Here is a 27597-nt window from a genome sequence, read left to right on the forward strand (position 1 = left end):
CCTCCGGCTCCGCCCCCGCACGCGACAGAGGGGGCGGGGACGAAAGTGCCAGCGACTCGGGGACACGTGTGCGTGCGCGCAGCGTTCGCGGGCGTCTAAATTAGGGTCCGCTCGGCTCCGGGTCTGTATTTACCCAGCGTGCAGCGGGCACGTGTCTACGCGGCGTGTGTGAGCGCTAGCCGCCGAAGAGCGCCCCAAATCCGCTTTCTGCGCGGCGGGCGGCGTCCTGGACCGCGTGGGCCCTGCCAGGCATCCAGTGCAGGCCCGGATTCTATGTCCACGCGAGACCAAGAGACCAACTGTGACACTTTCGACCCCGCAGCCAGGCCCCAAGCTTTGATACCCACACTCCCCCACCCCACGTGCCCACCAGGCCCGGTGACTATCAGGACGTTGCCAGGACGCGAGTCTGTGACACCCCACGTGCACTGTCTGATTGCTCCTTCCCCAGAGTCACCACAAGGGTACCTTTTCTGCGTATCCACGTCCCTCAGTATGTCCATGTGACCCCGCCCATTTGTGCTCTTACTCCCAACGCTGATGGTGAACCCTGGGGATCAGTGGTCGCCCCACCCCAGTCCTCTAGGAAAGTGCAGGATCTAAAGTGGCCGGGGGATGGGAAAGGAAACTTAACATCCAATCAGAGCCACTGCGTGGTAGCGGCGGAGCCAATCAGGAAAAGCCATACGAGAACCAGCCCTCCCACAGGCCGAAGCCCTCCAGGGCCCATTCTTTGCCCATCTGGACCGCACCGATAATGCCCGCAGGAGAGTTTTTTGCTACACCGGCTGGGAATGTAGAGGAATTGGGGCTCCGGGGACCAGAGTGAGGAAATCACAGGTGCCTTCAGGGAGACAAAGAACTTGGAGAAAGGGATTGAGGCCAGGCCACAAAAGAAGACCAGTTCCTTGGAGGAGATGCGCTAATGGGGCATCTTTAGACCGCGGGACAGAGGCTGGCTGAGAAAGGCTTTATTGATCCAAGCAGGGTTCCCCAAATTGTTTCAGATTCTTTTTTCCCCAGCCGGCCTGGACGACCCCCTCTACTCCCGGGACTGCATCGATTGGCACTTTCGCAGGTAGGCGACCCCCACGACGAGAAGGACCCCCACAAGGGCTGCGATGGACGTGGAGGCCAAGGCTGTGGACGTGAGGCTCCAAGCTAGGGACAGGAGGTGAGAATTAGGAAGGGAGCACATGGAGGTGTGACAACTCGCATGGAGCTCATGCTTGGCCCGCGCACCCTCCTGGGGTCATAACCCATCCCCAGCCCTCCTCAAGTCCCCAGGATTACAAGGGTGCCTCACCGCGAACTGGCAGCGTAATGGGTGCCGAGCTGCTTCGGACCACTAGGCCGTCGAGATTGAGGCGCGCGTGGCACGTCACGGGCTGCCAGAGGTCGTGGGGCCTGGCTCGAAACGCGTGAGTCAGCGTCACATTGGCCAGACCCAAGCCCTTGAAGCGCTCCAGGCTCTCGGAGTAGATGACCTGGCCGCCGCGCCTCAGAGTCACCACCAGGAAGCCCACGGGGAACACGTGTGTCACGTGGCAGCGCAGAGTGTACTCGCTGCCCACGAGGACCGGAGGCTCCAGGATCACGCTGCCCGGCTCTTCTAAAGCGAGAGGGGGCCGCTGAGCAAGGTCCGCGGGCGCCCCCTAGCGCGACACTGTCAACTGCCCCTCTCTGGCCCCCTCCCCTCTCCCCAGCCCGGCCTGAGCCCGGCCCTCACTATAGGCGTTAATCCTGGCTGTGGCCCTCCGCGTCTCTCCTGCGCAGGTGACGAGGCAGAGCACGTCGGAGCTCCAGGCCCTCACGTCCAGCAGCTGGTAGGACACCCAGCCTGTCCCATTGAGCGTCTGGCCCCGCCGCAGCTGGGTGCGCAGGCTGGAACCATCCGGCAGGGGGCAGCTGCTGCTGCAGTTGAGCCACACCGAGCTCCCGGGGCGCACGGCCGCGAACTCGGGGCTTATGCGTACCCAGAAGGGCGCCGGAGAGCTGCCCCCGGGGCCTTGCGTCCGCGCAGCCCGCCGCCTCCGCGCGCTCCCACCTTCCGGGTAGGCGGCTGCCAGCAAGACCAGCAGCGAGAGGGGGAACAGAGACCCCATGGCAAAGAGCCCGCACTGAGGGGCCCCGCGCCAGGGAGCCAAGGCTGGCTCTGAAGATAAGAAGGCCCGCAGCCCCGCCTCCTCGGCCCCACCCAGAGAGCGCGCCAGAGGCCCCTGGAAGACCCAAAAGCCCTTCAATATATACACACCCCTCCCTCGGCTCAAAAATGAAATTTCTGACCCCATTATAAACCAACTGTCATTTTAATTTTCACCAGAGTCTCAAACGGTCCTAACAAGCCCCAGACTTGGATTCGAGCCTCTGGGATGGGCCTTGAACTGGCAGCCTTTTCTTGGCGGCGGAAGTGAGAGGACAGATCTGTGGCTCCCACTGGACATGACAGCCCCCCCAACTCACAGGAGGCTGGGCCAAGGAAAAAGCTTTATTAGCATAGGGAGAGGCTTCCGGAGCTGCCCCGCCAAGTCCTCTCCTCCACACGGCCTGCAGGGAGGGCCCTCATCGCCGCAGGAATTTGGAGCTCCCGGAGCGTCTGTTCTTGTACTTCTCTGAGATGGAGACGGGTAGGAAAAGGCAGGAGCACACAGGGGTCGGGCATAGTTTCATGGGACTCGTGGCTTAGCTGCCAAGGAGTGGGCATGCCACCAAGTCCTCGTGAGCACTAGCAGAGATGTGTATGGGCAGATAGGGGGCTAACAGGTCAGCACCAGTGCTAGGGGAGTAAGGGCTCAGTGGGTCATCCCTGGGCATGTCACCAGCTAAATCATGTGGCCATTGATAGTCCCCTTCCAGGGGAAATCGGCTTGGCCAATGAAGTGGGGAATTCCAGCCCCACTTGATCTGTGGCCAGGGACTCTTGTGCAGTGCACGGCCAGTACAACTGTACCTGGTGACCTTGAATGAGATTAGACTGAGAACTTCCCAAGGGCTGGAACCTATGTTCATCCTGTTGACCATCCTAGCCCGCATAAAAGGCACTCAATAAATAGCTAGTAAAAGAACGAATGAATAAATATATCATCAAGAGTTGGGGACAGTCAGTGGACAGCAGCGCCAGAGCTGGCATCTGGCAGAAGAAGGGTGGGGATCTGTGTTTCGATGCTGCGTGTCTGCGCAGGGCCACTTCTTCATTAGGACTGTAGGGCCTCAGTGCACACAGTAGTGGTCAGTTTCAGTGGCTCCCAGGTGGGCGTCCCCACGTCGGAGGTATGTGTCTCTGTCGCTGCCCCTCCGGCCAGGTAGACGTTGCCATTCCTCACAGTCAAGCCTCCTTGTGGCTCAGTCTTGTGACTGCAGGTCAGGTGTGAGGCCTGGGGGTCTTGGTGTACAGGCGCCACGACCCCAAATGCTGTCTATATCCTGACTGAGGCCTCTCTCTTGCCCTCTGGCGTCCTGGGAGGGTGGGTGCAGCGGAATGGCGCACGTCCACCATTGTTCGATGTGGCACCACTGCCACGGTGTGGGGGCTGAGGAGGAGGCCCCATCCGGGCACAGGCTCAGGGCGGTGTGGCTGGTGTGTTCAGTTTCAGGGCGGCCGCCTCCGCGGCCTTCTGTAGCCTGTACTTTTGGATCTTCCGCTGGCGGTTGTAGAGGTAAGCGGCTGTGCCCAGAGTGCCCAAGACGCCAGCAACTGTGACCAGAATGATGATGGCCAGCTTATTCTCGTGGTCTGTGGGGAGGACACAGAGGGCGGAAAGGGGTGAGCTGGGCTCATGGCCCCTGCCCCTGCCCGGCCCCGAACACTGGCACACTTACAGATCACGATCACGACCACGTCCCGGGTGACCTCCCCTTGAGAGCTCTTCGCCTGACACTTGTAGGTGCCCGCAATCTCCCGTGTGACAGGCTTCAGGTCCCCGATGGGCAGCTGAGCCCCATCCCATTTCCGGGAACAGTTCAGCTCGGGGGTCGGGTTCCCAGAGGCCTTGCACCTCAGGGTCTGCGTCGAGCCTTCCTGCCACGTCCAGTTGCCCAGGCAATCCTTCTTGTCTAGTTTGGGGCCGTCTGGAGAAACACAGCAAGATGAGGGAAGGGCTCGGGGACCCGGGCACCCCTGGCCATCTAGGACTGGAGGACGTAGGGAGGAGTCTGGGGAGGGGGTCACCGGGGCGGGGGCAGGGTGGGCCTCAGAGGCCAGGAGCTCATGAGGTCTTAGGGGTCCAGCGGCCCCACTCACACAGGACACGGAGCTGCCGCGTCCGGGTCTTGCTTAGCACCTGCCCGGCCACCTCCAGGGCAGCGGAGCAGGAGAAGACGCGCTTGTCGTCCTCGGAGCTGGCGTTGAGAAGGACTCGGGCCCTCGAGGCGGGCTTCCCGGCTGCGGCCCCGCTCAGCGTCACCACGGCTCCAGCATGGGCCTCGCACTCCACGGTCACCACGGTCCCCTCCGAGACCTCGGGCTGGCTCAGCGTCAGGCTGGGAGCCGGGAAGCCTGGGGGCGGGGCATACAGTGAGCCCCGCCCCCGGCGTCGGCCCCGCCCCCGAAGCCCCACCCCTGCCTCCACTTACTGTAGACGGTCACTTTCTCCCACGTCGTCCGGGTCTGGTCTCCCAGCGTCACCTCACACACAAGCTTGTGGGGGCCCTGCTCCTCCGCGTGCGCCTTCACCAAGGCCGTGGCCGAGAAGGAGTCCCCCTTGTATGTGACCGTGGGCTGCAGCCTGCGGTCCCCCAGTCCCAGGTGGACCTCGGCCTCTGAGGCCGGGAAGAGCCCGTCCATGGTGCATTCCACCAGCTGCTCTCTCTCCACTTCCGCGACCAGGCCAGAAAGGCGCGGGTTTGTCTCTGGCAGGACTGGCGAGAGAGGGTGAGTGTGAACGCAGAAGGGACCCACATCCTGAAGCCCTTTCCCGGGGCATTTTCATTCCCCCGCCTGCAGCATCCTCTTCCCGGGAGACTCTGCGGCCTGGGTCACCCCCATCTCCACCACCCCAGTGGCCTGGAACGTGCTCTTCCCAGAAGCCTTGGCAATCTAGGTCACCACCTTCTCAGTCCCCCCACGGCCAGGGGCCCTCCTTCCCAAGAACCCTGTACCCCGCGAGGGAACATCCCCTGAGCCCATCCTTCCTGGGGTTCCCCAATGCCTCACCGAAGGTTCGGAGCTGCCTGGGGGCCGAGCTGTTCTGGAACAGTCCCAGCCCTTGGGGCCGCAGGTCCAGTTCGGTGCGGCACGAGAAATTGGCGCCGTGGTCCTCTCTGCGGGCCAGCACGGTGGCGTTGACCTGGGTGGCCTCCCCCACGGCCGGCTGCCGGCTCAGCTCCTCCTCCCCGCGGAGCAGCACCACCGTGAGGCTGGCGCGGGGCGCCCCGCCCGCCACCTGGCAGCTCAGCGTGAGGTTCTCGCCCACGGGCTGCCAGGGGGGCAGGGGGGCCAGCTCCACGAGACTGGGGGTCCCTGGGGGACAGGAGGGAGGAGTGTCCTGTGAGCTGGGCAGGCCACCCGCCAGCAGGGGGCGCTGGGGCGCTGCCCGCACCTGTCCCGGGAGTCTCACCACGCTGTCCCCAAAATACACCCCAAACCACGTAAGCCAGACAGGAATGTTAAGAACTTCAGGGAAAACCCGTAAGAAGCCCCCAAGTGGTTGTGAAGGGCGCAAAACAATTCTTTTTTCACTGTAGCATCTAAAAGTGGAAACCAGCTTCCAAGTCTGTCACCACCAGGTGTCGGGTCAAATACTTGCAGTCAATTTCAGCTGCCCAGTCCACTCGAGATGGTTTTTAAAAGACCCCTGCTCCCCCTTTGCCTATCTTGGAATTATTTTTCTCCAAAGCATCTCTCCCCCCTGACATACCAGATCACCTTCTCTATTCCCCCCGTGTCAGCCCCCAAGGGCACGGATCTTTGCTTTATCCCCTCTTCTGTTGCTGGCCAACAGTAGGCGCTCTATATTTGTCGAAAGAATAAGGTTGAGCCACCCACACTGATTCGAGGCCTTTCGGGCGCTCCCTTTTACTGGAAAGAAGTTCCCCCAAGTGTTGTGTGATCTTCTGAATTGTCACATTTGTAAGAACAGCCCACGGACGCTCAAAATGAAACTCTGAATATCCCCTGATCACACAACACGCCGGCTCGGTTTTCACAGGCCGGGGTCTCCATGCTGCACGCGGCGACAGAATTCCAAGCCTGGATCGCCAGCGAAGATGGACAGCCGAGCCCCGGGGCACTGGGGCTCAGCCCTGAGACCCCGGGGGCTCCCCAGGCAGGGGTCTTAAGGACGCCCACTTCCTATCCCCTTCTCCAGAGGCCCTGAAATGTGACTCAGCAATGCTGTGCAAGTGTCAGGGACCTCGGCTTGAGTCCTAGCTTTGTGGCTGAGGGACTTGCCTCTGGAGCAGTCCCAGCCCTCGGAGCCTGAGAAATGGAACCTCAGTTTCTTAAGCTGTAAAATGGGGCTATTGGAGGTAGAACTATTATTAAGCCATTTAAGAGGTTGAGCGAGTGATGGGAAAAGGGCATGAGGTTTCTCTTCAGGGTGATGAGAATGTTCTAAAATTAGAAGTGTGGTGATGGTTGGACAACTCTAGAAATGCACCACAATTCACTGTGGACAGAGCTGTTAAAAAAAATAAAAGGCCAAGAAACCCCAGAGCCCTCCAGCTTTCACCTCTAACCACCTGCTGCAAACCCCAGCGTGCAGGGTTGGAGGCCCCTCCACCCTCAACCCCAAATGGAACTCACATCTCCGAGGCCAGCTCCTTGCCCCGAAGGCCGGACTCGGGAGGAGTTCTGTTTCGCCTGTACGGCTTCTGTATCTCCCCACCTTTGGTCCCTTGCCAAATCCTGGTCACTCCACTCTGCAAATATTTGTCTCCCTTCCTGGCCATGACCACTGCCCACGACATGTGGCCCGGACAAGGCCCACGGCCAACTGCTCTCTGGCTTCCTGTAAGCCCGGCCTTCTGCTCTCAGGATCCCCGGCTTGCTCACACACCCTCCATGGCTCCCTATCACGCTGAGGAGAAGGCCTCAGCTCCTCGCTCTGGCACTGAAGTCCCTGCCAACCTCAGCAGCATGCTTCGGCACCCCAAACCTTTGCCCAGGCTGTTCCCTCTGCCAGGATGCCTATCTTCCAACTCCTATGGACCCTTCAAGGCCCAGTCAGGGGTCACCTCCTGCAGGAATTACGACCCTAACCTTTCTAGAGAAAGCTTAGCCACCTGGGGATGCTCTCTCATCGTCACACTGGGGGTGGGGCGGGACCAAGCTAGAGTCCCTCCTAGGGGACCCCCCTTGCAGCTGTGTGCCAGCCATCTGCTCTGTTTCACAGAGACAGAAACTGAGCAAAGTCCAGCGCCCAGAGTCACAGAGGCAGAAATGTGGCAGAGCCACTCAAACCTGGAGACCTGGGCTCTTAATAGTCAGGCTGAGGTGCGGAAGGTCCTTCCAGAAGGTTTCCCCGGGGCTTTCAGAGGCCACCGGGAATGTTTGGGGACTTCCCTCACCTGGCCAGCATCTGCTCCAACATCCTCCCAATCAGAAGCAAAGCAGCTATTTGCTCAAAAGCTTCCTTGGCCCAGGAACCGTGAAGGAGGGAAGTCCTTCGTGCCGCACTGCGTCACTGCACCCAGCCGAGGTCTCATGGGAAAGGCGATGGAGAGCCACGTCCCCCACAGTCCCCCCCAGTAAAGGCCACGCTGAGACTGGAACCCGAGGCTGGCTGATCCTAAAGCCACTTAGCCGGGTCTCTTGGTCTCTCTCCTCCTTGACTGTTGTCATTTGCGTTTCATTGATTTATTTCTTGCCTATGGTTAGGGCAACGCATTCTCACGGTTCACACTGCCCAAAGTTAAAGAAAAGGCCTAGAGAAAAAATCACCCCCTGCCCTCTCCCGGAGCTTCTCTCCTCACAGCCAACTAATATTACCATTTCTTGCGTTTCCTTCCAGGGCTCTTTTGCATAAACACAGCCTCCCTCCGGCCGCCCCCAATGCTCCCTAACACTGAGGATTGCACGCCACTCATTCTGGGCATACCTTACTCCTTCTTCTTCTTTTTTTTTTTTTTGGTGAGGAAGATTAGCCCTGAGCTAACACCTCTTGCCAATCCTCCTCTTTTTGCTGAGGAAGATTGGCCCTGGGCTAACATCTGTAACATCCTCCTCTACTTTATGTGGGACGCCGCCACAGCACTGCTTGACAAGCGGTGCGTCGGTCCGTGCCTGGGATCCAAACCCATGAACCCCCGGCCGCTGAAGCAGAGCACGAGCACTTAACCGCTGCGCTACCGGGCTGGCCCCTGCATCTTCTTTTTCAAGAGTTCAATCTAGGACCTTGTCACATGTTGAAAGAGTGAGAAGCCTAGAGAGCCAGCCTTCTGGAAGGTACTGAATCCCTGCCGACACTCTAAGGGCACCCAAGGAAGTTCATGGAGGGGTTTCAAATGACTGTGAGACTGTCTGAAGGGGTCCCCAACCGCCCTGAAGGTGAAGTGAGAGCCTCCCCGGCCCCAGCCCCTGCCTCCCCCGCCCAGTCTGCCTCTCCAGGCCCCTGAGCCCAGCCACTCACAGTACACAGTGAGGTTCATTGAATCCAACATCTGGGGTTTGGGGTCACAGTTTGCAAAGCATATTGGAGAGCTGTCCTCTTGCACATTGCTCAGTCGGAAGGTCTTCCAGTTGTGCCCGGACGCCACTTCCGTCTTATTCAGGTAAGTCTCCAGGCCCACGTGGGAACAGGGGGCGCTGCAGTTCACCTCCACGGAGCCTCCTCGGGGTATGATGGCTTCTCGGGGGTGCAGTGATACTTGGGCCTCTCCAAGCCCTGGAACAAAAATGTGAGGAGAGGCCAGGCATTATAAACTGGGTTCATCAACATGACTGTAGACCCAGCCTCGAACAAGACGCAAGTCTCCGCCCTCAGCGTGGGAGACAGAAAAATTCACGAGCCAACGAGTTAATTAATAACTGATGTTAGTAAGAGCTTTGATAAAAACAAAACAAGGTGGTAGAACAGACAGTGCCCTCGTGACAGGGTGATGGGCGAGCAGAATCTGAACGATGAGAAGGGGCGGGCCATCCCGAGAGAAAGGAAATGAATTCCAGGCAGAAGGAGCAAGTGCAAAGGTCCTGAGGCAGGGCGGCCGGGGCAGCGTGAGTGAGGGGGAAGAGTTAGGGGAAGAGAGGTCAGGAAGATTGTGAGGGCAGTGGAAGCCATGCCCAGGATGTGTTTGTTCTTCATTCTTAGAGCCATGGGGAGCCATGGAGGAGTTTAGCAGAGGAGGGACATGAAATCAATATCCTTCTCCCTCCCAAGAGGTCAGGTGGAGGAAGCTAGCCCTCCGGGGATAGAGGGGTTCCAATCAGGTTGGCTTCTCCCTCCCTTGGACAAGTGGTCTCCCCTCTCTGGGCCTCAATTTCCCCATCTGTAAGGTGGGTGAATAAAGTCATCCCACCCCTGCTAATGCAAGTAACTCCTAGCACAGGGCAGGTAGCGAGTGGCTGCAGGTAAGAGGGAGGGGGATTGCTCCCTGGACCCTGGCGCCTCCAAAGCTGGAAAAAAGTCTGTCTGAGCCCATCCCTCCACCCCTTCCAAAGATTCCTGGCCTCAGTTTGGGTTATTCTATCTGTGGCGAAAGCGTGGGAAGACAGCAGCTCCGGGAATTCTCCAGGGGTGATTCTGGATCATTCCCATTTCACAGAGGGACATGGTGATGTCTGGGGAGGCGAGGTTGCTGGGCTAGAAAGCAGCAGAACTGGCTGGAGTCGGGATAAGAACGCTTTGTGGAGCTGGTAACCACGGTGTCCATCCTCCACTCGCCGGCTTCCCAACACTGCCACCATTTGCCACCGCTGTCTCCCTTCTCCCCTCCTTCCGGGCTGGAGCTGGCGGAGGGGTGCTGGGGCGTCCTACTTCTCAGCCTCCGGAATTCCCCTGAGCAGAAGCAGCCCTGGACTTCCCCAGGCGCAGGGATGAGGAACAGAATGTACATGTGTGTGTTGGGGGGGGGTCCCCAGCCTACTCGGCTGGGCGTGGGGCCATTTCTCCAGACCATCTGGGGCCAGGCGCCGAGCTGGGCCAGCGCACAAACGCTGGGAGGTGGCCGCTATTCTCTTCCCCATTTTCCAGCTGAGAAATTAAGGCTCCTCCGGGAGGCGCAGGCGACACATCGAGGTGATCCAGGGGGCCTGGATTCGAACCCATGGCTCTTGACTTTCAATCAGTGCCACCAGCCCCAACTTCCTATAAAGAGCTCCTTGAGCTCCTTGAGGACGCAGGGCCTTGTGCCCAGCCGGCCGGGCGCCGGTCCTGCCGCTGCGCCCAGGGCGCACTCCGGGCCCCGGGAGCTGCCCCGACGGCAGCCCCATCCCCGACTCACCTGGGAGCAGAGCCCCGAGCAGGGCCAGGAGCGCGGGCAGCGCGGGCGCGCATCGGGCGGCGCCGGGGGCCATAGCGAGCGCACAGACGGACACGGGTGCGCAGCGGTGCGCAGACTGGGGCACAGAAGAGGGGCGGGTCCTTTTATAGCGACTGCCACGGGGGGCCAAGGGGCGGCGCTGCCTTCCCGGAAACCTCGCGCCTTCCCCTCCGGAACGAGGGCTCCGGCATTTCCGGACTGAAAGAGTGCCCGATCCGAGCCGGGTCAACCCCTTCGCTGGCCGCTCCTGCGCTGGGATTTCCGAGGAAAGCAATGTGAGCCCTGGCGGCGACTGCGCCCTGGGCGTCCTGTCCCCGGGCCGGGCTAACCTTGATTCTGCGATTACACTGCTCTAAGCGCTTTATTGAATATGCCAGCCAGGCGGGACAGTAGGGACTGTTACTGTGCTCATTTCACAGAGCGGTAAACTGAGGCTCCGCGCTGCAGGGGATTCGAACTCAAGTCTGACTCCCTAGCGCATGCAGCCCTCTTTAACGGAGGGGGCGGTCCCTGGCTTGGTGGGGGGCCCAGGCATCCTCTCGGGGCGCCCTCCGTCTAGGGTGCCCCTCCCCCAAAGGGCATGTCCCGGCCCAGCTGACACCTAGATTTCCCGAGAAGCGGCCCCTGCAGGCCTAAGCGCCTCGAGGACGCCTGGCGTCATCACATCTGAGGACCTGCGTCCCCCGCACCGACGGGCACTCCACCCCCGCTGCCTCGCTTCCCCTTTCGGCCTGGCCGCGGGGGCATCTTTACAGCTTCCAGAAAAAAGGAAGGAAGCCACGTGGCCTGACACGCCGAGCGCCTCCGCTGCTGTTCTCAGGCTCCGCGGGAAAACTGAGGCAGCCAACCTCGATGGGGGAGGGGCGGGGGGCGCGCGAAGCCGTGCCTTCCGCAGGGAAACTGAGGCAGCTCCTAGGCCCTGAAGTGGGGCGGGGAGAGGGAGCGCTCAAACTCCTGTTCGAAACTCGACCCCCGGGCGCCAGCACTAAATAGGTGCGGGGTTTGCTCGGGGCAGTTGCACTAGGGCATCGGGGGCGGGGGGGTGGCGCTGTGGGCCCCGCGCCGCATCCATGGGCCGCCCCCACGTCCCACACGTCCCACCCCAGGCCACGGCCTGCGCACGTGGCCCCAAGACTCGGGATCCACCACTGCCAGGCTGGGACCGTGGGGTCTCCGTGCGCCGTCATGCCGCCTAAGGCTTCCTGTTGTGGGGCACGCGGCGCGTCGCCATGGAGACCGCGGAGGCGCCAGGGAGGTCGCGCAGCAGAAGGGGAAGGATGGGGGGCCCCGGGGAACCCTTGAGCCCTTCCTCCGGGGGATGGGGCTGCGAGTCACTTGTCTTCCAGAAACGCGTCCCCCCACCCCAGCCTCCAGCCCCGATCGTTCCTAAGGAATTTCCACGGGGATCTTTCTTCTTGGAGGGTGGAGGGTGCTGAAGTCCGGCCTGGAATTGCCTGGGCAAAGGCGCAGGGTGGAGATCGGGGATGTCCCTGCGCCTCGGAGGGTCCGGGGAAGTCCTGCACGGTGGTGCTGGGCGGCGGGGGTGTTATTTTCCGGTGGATTTTTCTCAGGGCCCCACCACCGGGTCCGTTGGCCTCGGCCCGAAGTGCGCGGGCGGCGAGCTCCCCCGCGCGGCCAGATAGGGCGTCGTTCTTCCTTCTCTCTGTCTCTCTCTGTCTCTCTCTCTCTCTCTGTCTCTGTGCGGTGTTTATTGAGCGCTCACTGTGTGCCAGGCGTCTTTCTAGGTGCTGGGGACACAGCAATGGACAGAACTGACAAAAATCTCTGCCCTCCTGCAGAGATCGTCTTCGTGGGGGCGACAGTCAAGAAACAAAACTAAAATAGAGTGTTAGCTCCTGAGCGGTACTGAGGAGAAAAATAAAGCAGGGCAGAGGATAGGCAATGTGAGAGTTGATGAACTTTTAAAGAGAGTATTCTGGGAAAGACTGAGAAGGTGACATTTGAGCCAAGTTCAGAGGGAGGTGAGGAGGGAGGGAGTGTACCAGGGAGGGCACTGAATGTGCAAAGGCCCTGAGGTAGGAACTGCCTTAGGAACAACCAGGAGGCCGGTGTGGCTGGAGTGCAGGAGAAAGGGAGAGAGCTGGAGGAGAGGAGGGCAGGGAGGGGAGGGGCAGAGCATGCTGGTGCTTGTCTGCCTGCGGGGAAAGGGGGGCACTTGGGCTTTGCTCTGAGTGAAGTGGGAGCCACGGAAGGCTCTGAGCAGAGGAGGGGCCTGCCCTGACTCAGGTGTTTACAGGCGCCCTCCTGACTGCAGGAGCTACAGTCAGGGGACGGGGAGGACAGGGTGGAAGTGAGGAGACCAGAGAGGAGGTGACTGCTTTGCTGCAGGTGGGCAGTGATGGGGCCTGGACTGGCCAGCGGCATTGGAAAAGTGGCCGAATTTGGCATCCGTTTTGGCAGCAGGGCCAACTGGGTTTGCCGAGACAGGGGTGCAGAGCAGAGTCAAGGTGAACTCCTTGGTCCTGGCCGGAGCCGCTGGGAGGATGGAGGGCCGTTTCCAGAGCTGAGGATGGGGTGGTGATGAGGGACAGGTTGGCCGGAGGAGCATCCTCCAGGCTCCCTTCCACTCCCTCTGTGCTTCCTCCAGGAAAAGGGAAGCTGATACTCCCCTGCCCTCTGCTGCTGCCGCCAGGAAGGGCCGGGCTTCCTCCAGGGTGCCAGGCAGTCTTGGGCAGCCCAAGGAACGGGCCCTCTGCAGACCAGAGACCTGCGGACCAGGGCGGAAGTATCCACACCCCACTCCATGGCGTTATGCCTGCTCTCCCCTCCCTCTGCGCTCTGGCGTGGCCACCTTGCAGTTCCCTCAGCCTGAAATGCTCTTCCCCTCATCCCGACAGGGCTGGCCCTCCTTTCTTGTGGCCTGAGCCTCCTCCTAAAAATTTTCCTGGACGCCCCCCACCCGCCACTTCCATCCTGGGCCACACCCTGCTGGCTCTCTCACTTGCCCTAATGGTTACATTACTGAAACGTCATTCCCTTGCTGAAATTCTTTTGACTGGCTTGGCTGTCTGTGACCTCCCTTTCTGTGAGCTCCGGAAGGGCAGGGACCTCATCCACCCCAGCATCTGCATCAGTGTCTGGTCCTTAGAGGCGGAAGATCAATCCACATTTGGTGACTAAATGAACGTCTCTTGTCTCTGAGCATCCTGCACACGCTGTTCCTCCAGCCCAGAATCCTCTTCCCCTCGCTTTTACAAAAGGTTCCCGGAGCTTTTCATCCACAAGGTTGTAACAGGGTGGGGAGCACAAACTTCGAGCAGAGGGGGGTGCGAATCCAGGCTCTGGGACTTACCAGCTATTTTAGTTAAGCTTCTCCCCGGAAGCAGGCTCTGAGACAAGATTTGGCACGCAGGTGGTAGATCTGGGAGGTGATTCCAGGAAACACCTGGTGCCAGGAAAGGGGAGCATTAGTGGATTTCCCCTTTGGGGGTAAGTGGGGTTTGGTCTTTCTGGAGAACTCTTAGAGATGGGTAGATTCTACACCACTTCTCTCCCTCACTGGGTGAAGCCTGCTCCAGGAACGTTAACTCCCCAATACTTCATATATATACATACATATATATTTAAAAACTTTTTACTCACTATGCTGTACATTACATTCCCAGAACTTATTTACCTTATAACTGGAAGTTTGTACCTTTGGACCCCCTTCACCCATCTCCCCACTCCCCACCCCCCACCTCTGGCAACCACCAATCTGTTCTCTGTATCTATAATTTCAGTGTTTACAAATTCCACACACGAGTGAGATCATACGGTATTTGTCTTTCTCCGTCTGACTGGTTTCACTTACCATAGTGCCCTCAAGGTCCATCCATGTTGTCGCAAGTGGCAGGATTTCCTTCTTTATTGTGGTGAATATATTCCATTGTCTAAATGCACCACATCTTCTGTTTCCATTCATCCACTGATGGACACTTAGGTTGTTTCCAGATCTTGGCCGTTGTAAAGAATGTTGCAATGTCAACTATATCTCAATTTATAGAAGAGAATGTTGCAGGGCCGGCCCGGTGTCCTAATGGGTAAGTTTGGCATGCTCTGCTTTGGCCGCCTGGGTTCGGATCCGAGGCTCGGACCTAAACCACTGGTCAGCGGCCATGCTGTAACGGCAACCCACGTACAAAATAGAGGAAGATGGGCACAGATGGTAGCTCAGGGCCAATCTTCCTCAGCAGAAAAGAAAAGAATGTTGCGATGAACATGGGGGTGCAGATATCTTTTTGAGATACTGATTGCATTTCCTTCAGATAAATACCCAGAAGTGGAATTGCTGGATCATATGATATTTCTATTTTTAATTTTTTGAAGAAATTCCATACTATTTTCTTTTCCTTTTTTTTTTTGTGAGGAAGATCAGCCCTGAGCTAACATCCGATGCCGATCCTCCTCTTTTTTGCTGAGGAAGACTGGCCCTGAGCTAACATCTGTGCCCATCTTCTTCTACCTTATACGGGACGCCGCCACAGCATGGCTTGACAAGCGGTGCGGTGGTGCCCACCTGGGATCCGAACCCGAGATCCCCGGGCCGCCAAAGCCGAGTGCGCGCACTTAACCACTGCGCCACCAGGCCAGCCCCTCCATACTATTTTCCATAGTGGCTGAACAAATTTACCTTCATATATGTATAACTGAGATAAACATATACATGTTTAATTGAGATAGGTTCACATAAGAGTCACATTTTTGCCTTTTCAAGGTTTTCCAGTAGATTCACAATCTTTTTGTGTGTGTGTGTGTGGAAGATCAGCCCTGAGCTAACATCGGCCAATCCTCCTCTTTTTGCTGAGGAAGACTGGCCCTGGGCTAACATCCGTGCCCATCTTCCTCCACTTTATATGGGACGCCGCCACAGCATGACCTGACAAGCAGTGCCTCGGTGTGCACCCAGGATCCATGCACACTTAACCGCTACGCTACGGGGTCGGCCCCTAGATTCACAGTCTTGTACAACCATCACCACCATTTGATTCTGGAATATTTCCACTACCCCAAAAAGAAAGCTGCTACGTCCCCATCTCCCCTCCTCCCAGCCCCTGGCACCCACTCATCTACTTTCTGTTTCTATGGATTTGCACATTCTGGACATTTCACATAAGTGGAATCATGCAACATGTGGCCCTTTGTGTCTGGCTTCTTCCACTGAGTGTAATGTTCACCATATTTAGCGTAGAGTTTCAGTTCATCTATGTGGTAGCGTGTATAAGTACTTCTTTCATTTTTATGGCTGAATAATATATCCTTATAAGGATAGATCACATTTTGTTTATCCGGTCATCGGCTGGTAGACATTTGGGCTGTTTCTGCTTTTGGCTGTTATGAATCATGCTGCTCTGAGCCTTCGGGTACAAGTTTTTGTATGAACCTGTTTTCAGTTCTTGTAGGTATCCGCTGAGGAGTGGAATTGCTGGGTCCCATGGTAACTCCACATTTAATTTTTTTTATTGACGTCATAATAGTTTATAACATTGTGAAATTTCAGTTGTACATTATTATTATTTTGTGTGTGTGTGTGTGAGGAAGATTAGCCCTGAGCTAACATCCGATGCCGATCCTCCCCTTTTTGCTGAGGAAGATTGGCCCTGGGCTAACATCCGTGCCCATCTTCCTCCACTTTATATGGGACGCCGCCACAGCATGGCTTGACAAGTGGTGCGTCGGTGTGTGCCTAGGAGCCAAACCTGCGATCCCCGGGCCGCCGAAGCCTAGCACTTGCACTTAACCGCTGCGCCACCGGACGGGCCCTCAGTTGTACATTATTATTTGTCAGTCACGATACATATGTGCCCCTTTACCTCTTATGCCCATCCCTCACCCCCTTCCCCTCTGTGTCCACGTGTTAGTTTATATTCCACACGTGAGTGAAATCATGTGGTGTTTATCTTTCTCTTTCTGGCTTATTTCGCTTAACACAATACCCTCCAGGTCCATCCATGTTTTTGCAAATGGGACGATTTTGTCTCTTTTTATGGCTGAATAGTATTCCATGGTATATATGTACCACATCTTCTTTATCATCAGTCGAGGGATGCTTGGGTTGCTTCCACTTCTTGGCTATGGTGAATAATGCTGTGATGAACATAGGGGTGCATAAGCCTCTTTGGATTGTTGATTTCAGGTTTGTTGGGTAGATACCCAGTAGTGGGACGGCTGGATCATAGGGTATTTCTATTTTTAATTTTTTGAGGAATCTCCACACTGTTTTCCATAGAGGCTGCACCAGTTTGCATTCCCACCTGCAGTGAATGAGGGTTCCCTTTTCTCCACATCCTCTCCAACGTTGTTATTTTTGTCTTGGTGATTGTAGCCATTCTCACTGGTGTGAGGTGATATCTCATTGTAGTTTTGATTTGCATTTCCCTGATGATTAGTGATGCTGAACATCTCTTCATGCACCTGTTGGCCATCTGTATATCTTCGTTGGAAAAAGTCTGTTCATATCCTCTGCCTGTTTTTTGATCTGGTTGGGTTTTTTTGTTGTTGTTTTTGTGTGAGGAAGATCAGCCCTGAGCTAATATCCATGCTAATCCTCCTCTTTTTGCTGGGGAAGACCGGCTCTGAGCTAACATCTATTGCCAATCCTCCTCCTTTTTTTTTCCCCAAAGCCCCAGTAGATAGTTGTATGTCATAGTTGCACATCCTTCTAGTTGCTGTATGTGGGACGCGGCCTCAGCATGGCCAGAGAAGCGGTGCGTCGGTGCACGCCCGGGATCCGAACCCAGGCCGCCAGCAGCGGAGCGTGCGCACTTAACCGCTAAGCCACGGGGCTGGCCGATCTGGTTGTTTTTTTGTTGTTGAGTTGTGTGAGTTCTTTACCATCTTTAACTGTTTGAGAAACTGCCGGACTGTCTTCCACAGCGGCTGCGCTTTTTACATTCCCACCAGCAACTCGCAGGTGTTCAAGTTCTCCCATTTCTCCACATCCTCGCCAATACTGATTGTCTGTTTTGTCATTACTATAATAATAATTATTGTTATTGCCCTCCTAAGGGGTGTGAAGTGGCTCCCAGTCCTTCTGATCTGTCCAGTGGACAAGCCCCACGCGGTCCTGCAGTGTGGGCAGCGGGGGGTGTGCGATCAGCGGGCCGAGAGCTCCGGCCACGAGCTGTGACTTTGAGCAAGCCGCTTCCTTAACGGCCTCAGCTGTAGAAGCGATGATCACAGATACTCAGAGGGTGGATGTAGGATGTCAATACCACGATTCAGATGCAGCACTTGGCACGGCCAAGTGCAGAGTGAGAACAAACGGTAGGACTTTCTGTTTGTCTGTTTCTTTAGACTCAGCTCGGAGGAGCCCCCCTCAAACTTCCCGGACAGAAATACGGGTTCCCTCTGTGTTCATCCTGGCACTGCAGTTTCTCCTTGCAGCCCTCGGGTGTAAAGCAAAAATTCATGACGTTTGGCTGTCCATCAAAACACAACTTAGCTTCTCCCTCGACCTCTTTCTTCTGCGGTGCAATCTTGACCTGCCCCGGCTGAGAATTCCGCCTGGGACTCACGCCCAGATCAGCGTCACGTTCAAGTCTCTGAACTTGACTTGGTGTGGGATGGGAGCCCTGGGTCCAGCCTCTCCAGGCTGGAGGCCTGGGTGGGGAAGAAGGGTCTGGTCCCTCTGCTGTTGACTCTCTTCCTGTCCCCTCGGCCCCTCTCACAAGCCTTTGGGTCCCTCCTGCCCAGGTGCAGGGAGGAGGGGGCAGGGGACAGGGCAGTTCCTCCTTGGATGACCCAGAAGTGCGTTAAAGTGGCGCCCCCTGGTGGATTTGGTGGGTATGTGTTTTGGGGGCTCTGAGGCTGTCCCTTTCCTGGAGACGCCTTGCCGGGGTGGGGGCACCTTTGATCTGGGTTGTGGCTCTTCCCTCAGCCCCTCCCAGGGGGGCTCTATGCCCACCACCGATAAGCAGACACCCTGGCTCCACCATGAGAGCCACCTGCCTCTCGCCCTGGGTTTCCTGGGGGTCAGATCCCAGCCCCTCAGCTCACTTTACATTAACACTTTCCAAAGGCTGTGAAGTCCCCTCCTCGCTGGGCCCTGGGTCAGCCCATGTCCCAAGAAGGTGGGCTGGGGACTTGCAGGCACCATCAGCTTCCCTGAAGAAATGTCTTCCCCCATCTCTTTTTTTTTTTTAAAAAAGGCTTTTTATTATAGAGAACTTCGAACATAGGCCACAGCAAAGAGGACATATGATGAAGCCACAATGGGCCAGCTTCCACATTTCCCACGGCCCATCGTGTTCCCTCTCTCCCCCTCCACCCCGGCATGGGTTAAACTGTTTCTCCTTTAGGGAAAAAAAAAAAAAACCCTAACACCCAATACCTGCCACTGTGATCTTATTTGGAAACAGGGTCTTGGCATGTGATCAAGTTCAGATGAGGTCATCAGGGTGGGCCCTAACCTAACATGACTGGTGTCCTTATCAAAATGGGAAATTTGATCACAGACACGCACAGAGATGAGGGCAGAGATCAGGGTGACACATCTACAAGCCATGGGCTAAAGATTGCTGGCAAACCACCAGAAGCCAGGAGAAAGGAACGGAGCAGGTTCTCCCTCACGGTTCTCGGAAGGAACCAACCCTGCCAACACCTTGCTCGCGGACTTCTGGCTTCCAGAACATGAGACAACACGTTTCTGTTGTTGAGGCCACCCAGTTTGTGGTATTTTAAGGCAGAATACACAAACTCCCCCTGATGATTTGAAAGCACACTCTAGACGTCAGGTCACTTTTTCTGAGGCCCTTTTCCATCCTTGACCTGGCTGAGGGATTCCAGGACAAGGGCACAGGTTGTGACTCACTTCTTTCGAAAATCCATATGGGCAGGGGTTGGCCTCACCGTTTCCTGACGGCTGTGATGTTACTGTGATGTTACAAGTCTTGTTATTCCTAGCTACAACGATCGAGGCCAGGCAAGGTCTTACTCCAGGCCTCAGTGTCCCAACACGGCCAGCGAGAGGCACAGGGAGAGGTAGGTGACAATATGGCTTCAGCCCAAGCATTTCCCGCCCGGCCTCTGCCCCCCTTCTGACTACTGGCTCCAAATGGCTTTTTCTTTACTTAGTCAAATCTGGTGCTCTAAGGATCAAAGTTTATGACCCTTGAGGATTTTCAAAGAATGTGTCCTGAGCTCTCCAGGCACTCCAAGGAGGCATTCCACAGATGTTTCTGGCAAGGGCCAGCCTGCTGATGGGTGGTCACCGTGGCCACCTGGCCTGGCCGGCCCCACATACGCAGACGGCACTTCTGGCCGACTCGAAAGACACTGACCACATTATTATTTTCTTTTTTCTTTCTGAGGAAGATTCGCCCTGAGCTAACATGTTGCCAATCTTCCTTTTTTTTTTTGCTTGAGGAAGATTTGCCTTGACTAACATCCCTGCCAGTCTTCCTCTATTTTGTATGTGTGTCCCCGCCACAGCATGACTGGTGAGTGGTGTAGGTCCATGCCCAGGATCTGAACCCATGAACCCGGGCTGCCGAAGCGGAACGCGCCAAACTTAACCACTATGCCTCGGGGCTGGCCCCCGACCACGTTATTTTATAGTCTGTATTATGACTATTAAAAAAATTAATTGGGGGGAGCCAACATCAGCAGACTCAAAGAATTAGCATACTGGTTTGGTGTTCTCAAAAACGTGTTTATTCGCTCATTTATTGCTTTTCTGACTGTGTGCTTAAGGGAGATGGTCTGATGAGAGCTCAGCTTCCCACATCGCACCCGCTTGTGGGGTCAAGCCCGCACTCTCGGACAGAAGGAAGTAACAAACGGGACCACAGACCTCGGGCCCACAGACCGCGTCAATGGTGTGAGTGCTGGATGAGAGCCCTCGGGAGCAGGGAGATGCCAGGATCAGGTTCCTAGCAATGGCTGACGCCCACACTCCTCTGCCCGCGCCGGAGTCTGAGTCACTCCGGGAACTTGCCTGAGTTATTTCTATAAACAGCACTGAGGTCGTCCCTTGAGGAGAGGTACCCGGCGGTGCCCAGCCCCAGGCGAGAGCCTGACTTGCCAAATGCAATTACTCACAAGATGGCACGGAGCTGTTCTGTTTTTCCTGACTCTTTGATTACAAAATAGAATTTATCTTAAAAACAAAAAATAGGGAATTAGGGCAGGAACTCGGTTGGGCCCTCTGCCGAATGGCCTCTTCCTGGTCGTGACACCTGCCTGACCGCTCTGTGTGGCCTCAGCTTTCTGCGGAATGAGGGGTCGGGGCAGCGCCTGCCCCGCAGGCCGGGCGGGGCCTGGCCTGGAGAGCGCGGGGGGAAGGAGGGCGGGCCAGGCCCTGGGCTCAGGGGAAGTCGCGGTAGGGCAGGCGGAAGGGGTAGAGGGGCGTGTAGCGCGAGTCGTGCCAGAGAAGCTTCCCCTCCAGGAAGGCGACGGTGCGCAGGGTCAGGACCAGGGTCTGGTGCTTCAGCATGCTGTGCACGTTCAGGCCTGGGGGGGCGGCGGGCAGTCAGCGCTGGGCTGCACCCCGACATCGGGAGCCCTCACAGAGACACCAGGGTCTGGCACGGGGTCGTGAGCCTGCGGCCTGGGTTATCACCCCAGCTCAGCTGCCCACTGCCGGCGAGACGCTGGGCAAGGGACTGTCCTCAGCTTAACTTCTGACCTCGTGCCCAGCTCTCGCCTGCGCTCGGAGGTGACTCCCACCCCAACTCCAGGGGGCAGACAGACGATAATAAAGAAACACAATGTACGGAGGGAGGGAGGGGGGCCTGTGTGGCTGCCATAGTGAGCGAGAGGGAGGAGGGGAGGGCAGGAAGGAGACAGGGCGGGCCACCTAGGATCTGGGGGCCTTGGGCAGGCCTTGGGTTTTCACCCTGGGTGAGGTCAGAGCCATCGAGGACTGTGGGCAGAGGAAGGGACGGGGCTCAGGGGCTCACAGGCGCCCTCTGGTGGCCGTGGGAGGGGCCAGACTGTGGGGACCAGGGCAGGAGTCAGGCACTAGAGCAGAGGCCACTGTGCAAGTCCAGGTGGGAGGAGCTGGGGGCTGGTCCAGCGTGGTAAGAAGGGGTCGGATTCGGATGCGTTTCAAGACAGCTGACAGGGTGAGTGTCAGGGTGGAGGGTGTGGAGGGTGATGGTGCGGTGTGGGGCCTGAGCCATGGGAAGGAAGGGTTTCCTGTGTGCCAAGAGGCCTATGGGCCTGTCCAGGAGGCAGCTGGCCACGCCATCAGGAGACGGGGAGAGAGCTCTGGGGATCAGTCACCATGGAGATGGGGGTGGCACACTCAGGACACGAGAGCCTGCCCCTGCGCCTCTCTCTGAGTGAGGAGCCAGGCCAGCGCAGCCGGCGGGCCCCTGCGCTCACTCCACCCGGCCCTGTGCCCCCTGCTCTGACACACGTGACCTCAGGGTGTTTCTTTAGGAAAGACGCCATTCTCCTGATGCCCCATTTGGGCAAGCTGAGGGGTGGGCTGTGGAGGGTGGGACCGAGTGGCACACACAGGATATGAGCTGGCCCGTGCGCTCTCTTGGGGGTGTGGGGGGCAGACCGGGGCGCGGTGCTCACCGACAGCTGGGACCAGGTTGAAAGTCTTGAGCGTGGAGGTGGCAGCCACGACGCTGGGAGGCATGTCCTCGTGTTCCCTGTAACGGAGGCCGGAGGTGAGCCGGGTGGAGCACTGAGCCCGGGCCCCCACCTCGGCCCGCCTGCCCCCTCACAAGTCCACGAGGAGCACGGAGTCCCCCCAGCGGCGGTAGCGGGCCAGCTCCGTCAGGTACTGGGGGTCTGCCGTCGGCAGCTCGAGGGAGTCCACGACGTGCAGGTGGTCCTGGCGGGAGGAAGCGACCGTCTGAGCCTCCCCCCGCCCCCAGCCGCCGCCTGGGCTCCCCAGCCCCCACAGCCCACCCCCAGACCCCCGGGGCTCCCGGCGGGATGGGGGCTCTACCTGCGCCAGCTTCACGGTCAGCGCCACCTTGAGGCCCTGCACGCGCACCTTCATGGGCAGCATGTAGAAATAGCTGGTGGGGCCCCGCGGGCCGTGCGCGATGCCGCCTGCGGGGACGGACGGGGAGGACAGGCGAGGGCCCCAGCTGGGCTTGGCTGGCCTCTTTCCTCAGCCGTGAGACTCTGAGTGAGGGCCGTCTACCCGCATGTCCACCCTCTGCTGGGCCCTGGGAGGACAGCAGGGAACAAGGCGACAGGACCCCCGCCCTCACGCCAGAGGCTCCACCGCAGAGGGAATCAGGGCTGTGCAGGGCAGCACGAGGGGCTGTAGAGGGTGGGGGGACCCAAACGAGGCCAGGGAGGGCTTCCTGGAAGAGGTGTGGCTCAAGTGCATTAGAAGGAGAGAGGAGTAGGCCAGGCAAACAGGAGAGGACTCTGAGTCAGCTGTCTGGTCGGGGAGGGTGCCAAAGGGACAGGGGGAGGGCTGTGCAGCCACCAGCACCTGGAACGCCAAGGTCAGGGGCTCAGACTTCAAGGCAGTGAGGTCTGTGGGCTGAGTCCTGCGGCTCCGGCCCAGGGGGGCTGATGAGGTGGAGGGATCCCCCAAGATGTGTGAGAAGATGCTCCCAGACCCTGCGTTAGCGCAGACCCCCCGGCCCTGCCCTGCCCACCTCCTCGCCAGATCGGAGAGCGGATGCTGCCATGCCTGGCGCGCCCACTGCCCTTCTGTGGCCAGGGCTTCCGGCCCCCACCCCGCACCTCGGCCCGGGTCTTGGTCTTGGCGTAGCTCTGTGGGCACAAAGTGAGGAGGGTCAGGTTCACGAGGCAGGTGACATCGCAGCCGAAGGGAACAACACAGCAGTGAGCTGGCGGACCGGGCCTGCCGCCGGGCCCCCCGACAGGAGGCACAGAGATTGGGGCTCCGTGGGGACAAGCACGGGGTGCTCCGGGAGGGAGGGAAGGATGAGGAAATCGAGAGTTCCCTCCGCTGCTCCAGAATGTCAGCCTCCGAAAGGCAGGCGCTCTGCTGCCTGGGACACAGTATTTTTTGCATGATTTTAATGTGGCTGCAACGGACAGGAACGAGGAGCATGGGGAAAGACTCAGCTGGAGAGAGTCAGGGAGAGGTGGGGGTGGGGGACCATGAGGGCTTCCAGTGCCAGGCTGACAACTTCATTCTAGGCCGACGGGGGAGCCAGGGAGGGTGTGAGCAGGGGAGGACTTGCTGGACTTCTGAGGTGGGCAGACGCAAGGAAGGCAGAGGGACCCTGATCGATAATGGCTTCTTCAGTGCTCCTGACACAAAATCCAAACTCCTCACCATTGCTCTTGCTGACCTCTATGGCCACGCAGGGCTCCTTTTGGTCCCTGCCACAGGGCCTTTGCATATGCTGTTCCTATAAACTCTAGCCCAACCCCACTGCCCCCTTTACCTAGTTAGCTCCCACTGCACACCTGAGGTTAAATGCCCCTTTCTCTGGGACAACTTCTCTAACTAGACATTTACAGGCATGACTACTCGATTCACATTCACCTCTCCACCTAGACTGTGAGCTTCCTAAGGGGAGCAATCTTGCCTGTCTCGTCCACTAGCACAATGCCCAGTGTACAGCAGGTGTTCAGGATATGCCTGGCAAATGACCCATCAGTGAAGGGCTCAGGAGAGGGGGGATGAGGCCCGAGCCCAGCAGTCCAAAGAAGACACACCGAGGGGCTTCCTCTGCCTCCCTCCCCCCACCTCACCCTACTCGGGCACTCACAATTCTCTTGAAGTTCTTCTGCCAGATGGCAACCTGGTGCAGGATATCCAGCCTGTGGAGGAAGAAAGAGATGTGAGGGGCCCACCTCCACTTAACACCCTCCCCACCCCATCAGATGACAACCTAGGCTCCTCTCTTCCACTCCCAGGGCAGTGTGATCTGGCCCTGACCCTCTCTGACCCCACCTCGCACCACCTCCAGCCGCAATGGCTTCTCTGCGAGATGGAGTCCAGACTCCAGGCCTTTGCACTGGCTGTTCCCTCTGCCGGAAATGCTCTTCCCCCAGCTGGTTCCTTCTCAGCCTACAGGTCTCAGCCCAAACAAGATCCCCAGGAGGAGGCCCCTTGCCAAAGAAAGAGCTGCCCCTTCCTCTTTCTCACAGTACCTCTCTCTTTTCCTACCATTACAACTTACTTACTGCCACTTTTTTTTCTTTTTGCTGAGGAAGATTTGCCCTGAGCTAACATCTGTGCCAGTCTTCCTCTATTTTGTATGTGGGTCGCCACCACAGCATGGCCACCGATGAGTGGTGTAGGTCCACACCCAGGGAACTGAACCCAGGCTGCCAAAGCAGAGCATGCTGAACTTAACCACTAGGCCACGGGGCCAGACTCTATTGTCACTTCTTTATGGACTGGTTTTCCTCTCCAGCCCTGCGCTGTCCCATACTGTAGACACTGGCCACCTGTGTGGCTACTCAACACCTGAAATGTGGCCAGTGCCACATGTTCAAATGACAGTATTTTAGATACACCAGGTAAAGTAAAATATATTATTGAAATCAATCTCACTTATCTCTTCCTCTTTAAAGGAAAATGTGGCTACTAGAAAAATTTATTTATTTATTTAGTTATTTGTGTGTGTGTGTGTGTGTGTGTGTGTGTGAGGAAGATCAGCCCTGAGCTAACATCCATGCCAATCCTCCTCTTTTTTTGCTGAGGAAGACTGGCCCTGGGCTAACATCCGTGCCCATCTTCCTCCACTTTACGTGGGATGCCGCCACAGCATGGCCTGACAAGCAGTGCATCGGTGCACACCCGGGATCTGAACCCGGGCCCCCAGCAGCAGAACGTGCGCACTTAACTGCTACGCCATGGGGCCAGCCCTAGAAAAATTTAAATTACACATGTGGCTCACATTATATGGCTAAGTTGGACATGGCTGCCAGGGTGGTTTGCCAGGAGTTGGCAAACTCGGGCTAGTAGGCCAGCCTGGCCTGCCGCCTGGTTTTGTAAATACGTTTTCCTGGCACACAGTCATGCTCATTTATTTACCTACTGTCTGTGGCTGCTTTTGCGCTGCATTGACAGAGATGAGTAGTTGGCATGGAGACCTGCAAAGCCTAAAATATTTACTATCTGGTCCTTTAGAGAAAACCTTTGCTGACCCCCTGCTCTGAGCTGTAGGCAACATCGGTGACCTCGGTGCTCATTCACTGCTGTATTCCTAACACCTAGAAGGGAATCTGGCACATAGTAGGTGCTTCATAAGTATTTATAGAACAAAATACATTGTGTTTTTAATTTCTTTGTCACCCTCTACTAGATTGGCACTCTGTCAAGGCAGGGGGCAAACCACACAAATAACAGTCATAGTAATAAATTAATAGCACTTATTATGTGCCAGACATGGTGCACGAAACAACACACACCTTGGTATGTGATAACCCAGCCCCGGGAGGTGGCACACATAAGGATGAGATCCTGGCTCTAAGGCTTACAAGCTGTGTGACCCTGGGCACATTTCTTTTTTTTTTTTTTGGTGAGGAAGATCAGCCCTGAGCTAACATCCGTGCTAATCCTCCTCTTTTTGCTGAGGAAGACTGACTCTGAGCTAACATCTATTGCCAATCCTCCTCCTTTTTTTCTTCCCCAAAGCCCCAGTAGACAGTTGTATGTCATAGCTGCACATCCTTCTAGTTGCTGTACGTGGGACGCGGCCTCAGCATGGCCGGAGAAGCGGTGCGTCGGTGCGCTCCCGGGATCCGAACCCGGGCTGTCAGCAGCAGAGTGCGCACACTTAACCACTAAGGCACCGGGCCGGCCCTGGGCACATTTCTTAACCTGTCTGTGCTCAGTTTCCTTAGCTACAAAATAAGGATAACAGAATCCCTTCCTATGGTCTAGTTAACTAAAACGTAAGTAGACTGTGCCAGGCACATAGGAAGGACTTAGCGGTTGTGAGCGTTCATTTCTGCAAAAACCAGTAACAGCAACGAGAATCAACATTCCTGTAGAACTTAACTACGTGCCAGAATTAACTCATTTAATCATCACAGCAACTTGCGGTTTGACAGAACGGGGACACTAAAACACAAAAGCGGAAAGCAGGATTTGAACCCAGGCACTCTGGCCCCAGAGTTCTGGGTCCTTATCCCCTAGAGAATGTCACCGCTCAGCTCTCAACTTGACACAACTCTGCAGCAGGAAAAACCATCCTCCTTTGACAGGTGGAGAAACTGAGGCTCTAGAAATTCGCCTCTTTCCCCAGGTACGAGCCCAGGTCATGCTGATTCCTCAACCCCCGCTCCTCGCCCCTCTGCCACCCAGGTCCCCATGACAGCTCCCACTCACCTGGGCGCCGTGGCGAACACGTCCGGGTGCAGCTCGGTCAGCCCCACGCGCTCCTGCTCGTAGCCCCGCAGGGACTCGACCCAGGCCTGCACCGGGCGCCGGGGCGCGAGGACCGGGAGCTCGCATCTGCGCAGCACGGGCTCCTGGGGACCTGGGGCGACTGGGAGGTCAGGCGTCAGGGCCAAGGGTCAGAGATCCCCGTCGCCGCCCCTCCTAGGGCGACCCCGGCAACCTCACCCGCGCTCACTACCGTCTCTGACTTCTCCGCCGGCTTCACCGCCTCTTCCGCCAGCGTGCTCAGGCCCTGCAGGCGGTGGGCGAGAGTGAGACGACCCCCGGAGCGTCCCACCGGTGTCCTCCGACCCCGCCCCCAGTCCCCGGCCTCACCCGGTAGCCCGTGGGCCGGAGCCAGGCCCGCGCCCCGGCCCGGACCAGCAGCAGCATAGCCGCGCGGCTTCCCACGCCGAGAGGTCACGGCTCCCTCTGCCGCGCGCCGCGCCTCGCGATGACGTCACGCCCGCGACACCGCCCGCCGCGCTCAGATGGGGCGCTGCAAAGCCGGGCGTGCGTCCAGCAGCGAGGACGGCGGGGCCTGGCCCAGCGTGCCTCCACTTCCGCCCCAAGACTAACCCCTAGACCCCAATTTTCACTCCCGGCATAAACGACCCTCTGCGACCCCTGAGACCGCGACTCCACCGCAACAAGCCCCGCCCCCTCCGTGGGCCACTTCCTCTTGGGTTCCCGCCCCTAAAGAGCCGGTACAGGAATCCAGCCAATGAAGCCTTCCCACGCTCTTCGTTCAGCCAATGAGCGCTAAGTCTGGAAAAGTGGCCCGCCCATGGCTGGGCGGTTCCGAGGCGGGCGGCTAAGGGAATTTGACCAATAACTATTAGGCTTTGGATGTCAGCCACGCCCTCCAGGCCACGCCCCCATGTAGCCGC

The 27597-nt window shown here is 57.6% G+C and overlaps 3 protein-coding genes across 3 annotated transcripts; all 3 read right to left on the reverse strand.

Moving 5' to 3' along the window:
- Positions 1-971: 971 nt before the first annotated feature.
- Positions 972-2111, reverse strand: ICAM4 (intercellular adhesion molecule 4 (Landsteiner-Wiener blood group)). The gene is made up of 3 exons (XM_058525743.1): positions 1730-2111; positions 1307-1612; positions 972-1161 (listed from the first exon to the last, which is right to left on the reverse strand). Exons 1-3 carry the CDS (start codon positions 2103-2105, stop codon positions 1043-1045), a joined length of 801 nt encoding a protein of 266 aa, XP_058381726.1. The 5' UTR covers positions 2106-2111; the 3' UTR covers positions 972-1042.
- A 119-nt stretch (positions 2112-2230) lies between these two features.
- Positions 2231-10450, reverse strand: ICAM1 (intercellular adhesion molecule 1). Its single transcript, XM_058525742.1, has 7 exons — positions 10378-10450; positions 8568-8822; positions 5153-5458; positions 4573-4857; positions 4241-4495; positions 3820-4068; positions 2231-3733 (listed from the first exon to the last, which is right to left on the reverse strand). The coding sequence occupies exons 1-7, from the start codon at positions 10448-10450 to the stop codon at positions 3561-3563; spliced, it is 1596 nt and encodes a 531-aa protein (XP_058381725.1). The 3' UTR covers positions 2231-3560.
- Positions 10451-20047: 9597 nt separating this feature from the next.
- On the reverse strand, positions 20048-27341 carry MRPL4 (mitochondrial ribosomal protein L4). Its single transcript, XM_058525745.1, has 9 exons — positions 27044-27341; positions 26894-26960; positions 26657-26807; positions 24084-24135; positions 22995-23112; positions 22325-22431; positions 22098-22207; positions 21946-22022; positions 20048-20868 (listed from the first exon to the last, which is right to left on the reverse strand). Exons 1-9 carry the CDS (start codon positions 27098-27100, stop codon positions 20723-20725), a joined length of 885 nt encoding a protein of 294 aa, XP_058381728.1. The 5' UTR covers positions 27101-27341; the 3' UTR covers positions 20048-20722.
- Between the last annotated feature and the right edge of the window lie 256 nt (positions 27342-27597).

This window comes from Diceros bicornis, chromosome 30, assembly GCF_020826845.1.
Source record: "Diceros bicornis minor isolate mBicDic1 chromosome 30, mDicBic1.mat.cur, whole genome shotgun sequence".
Classification (NCBI taxonomy): Eukaryota; Metazoa; Chordata; class Mammalia; order Perissodactyla; family Rhinocerotidae; genus Diceros; species Diceros bicornis.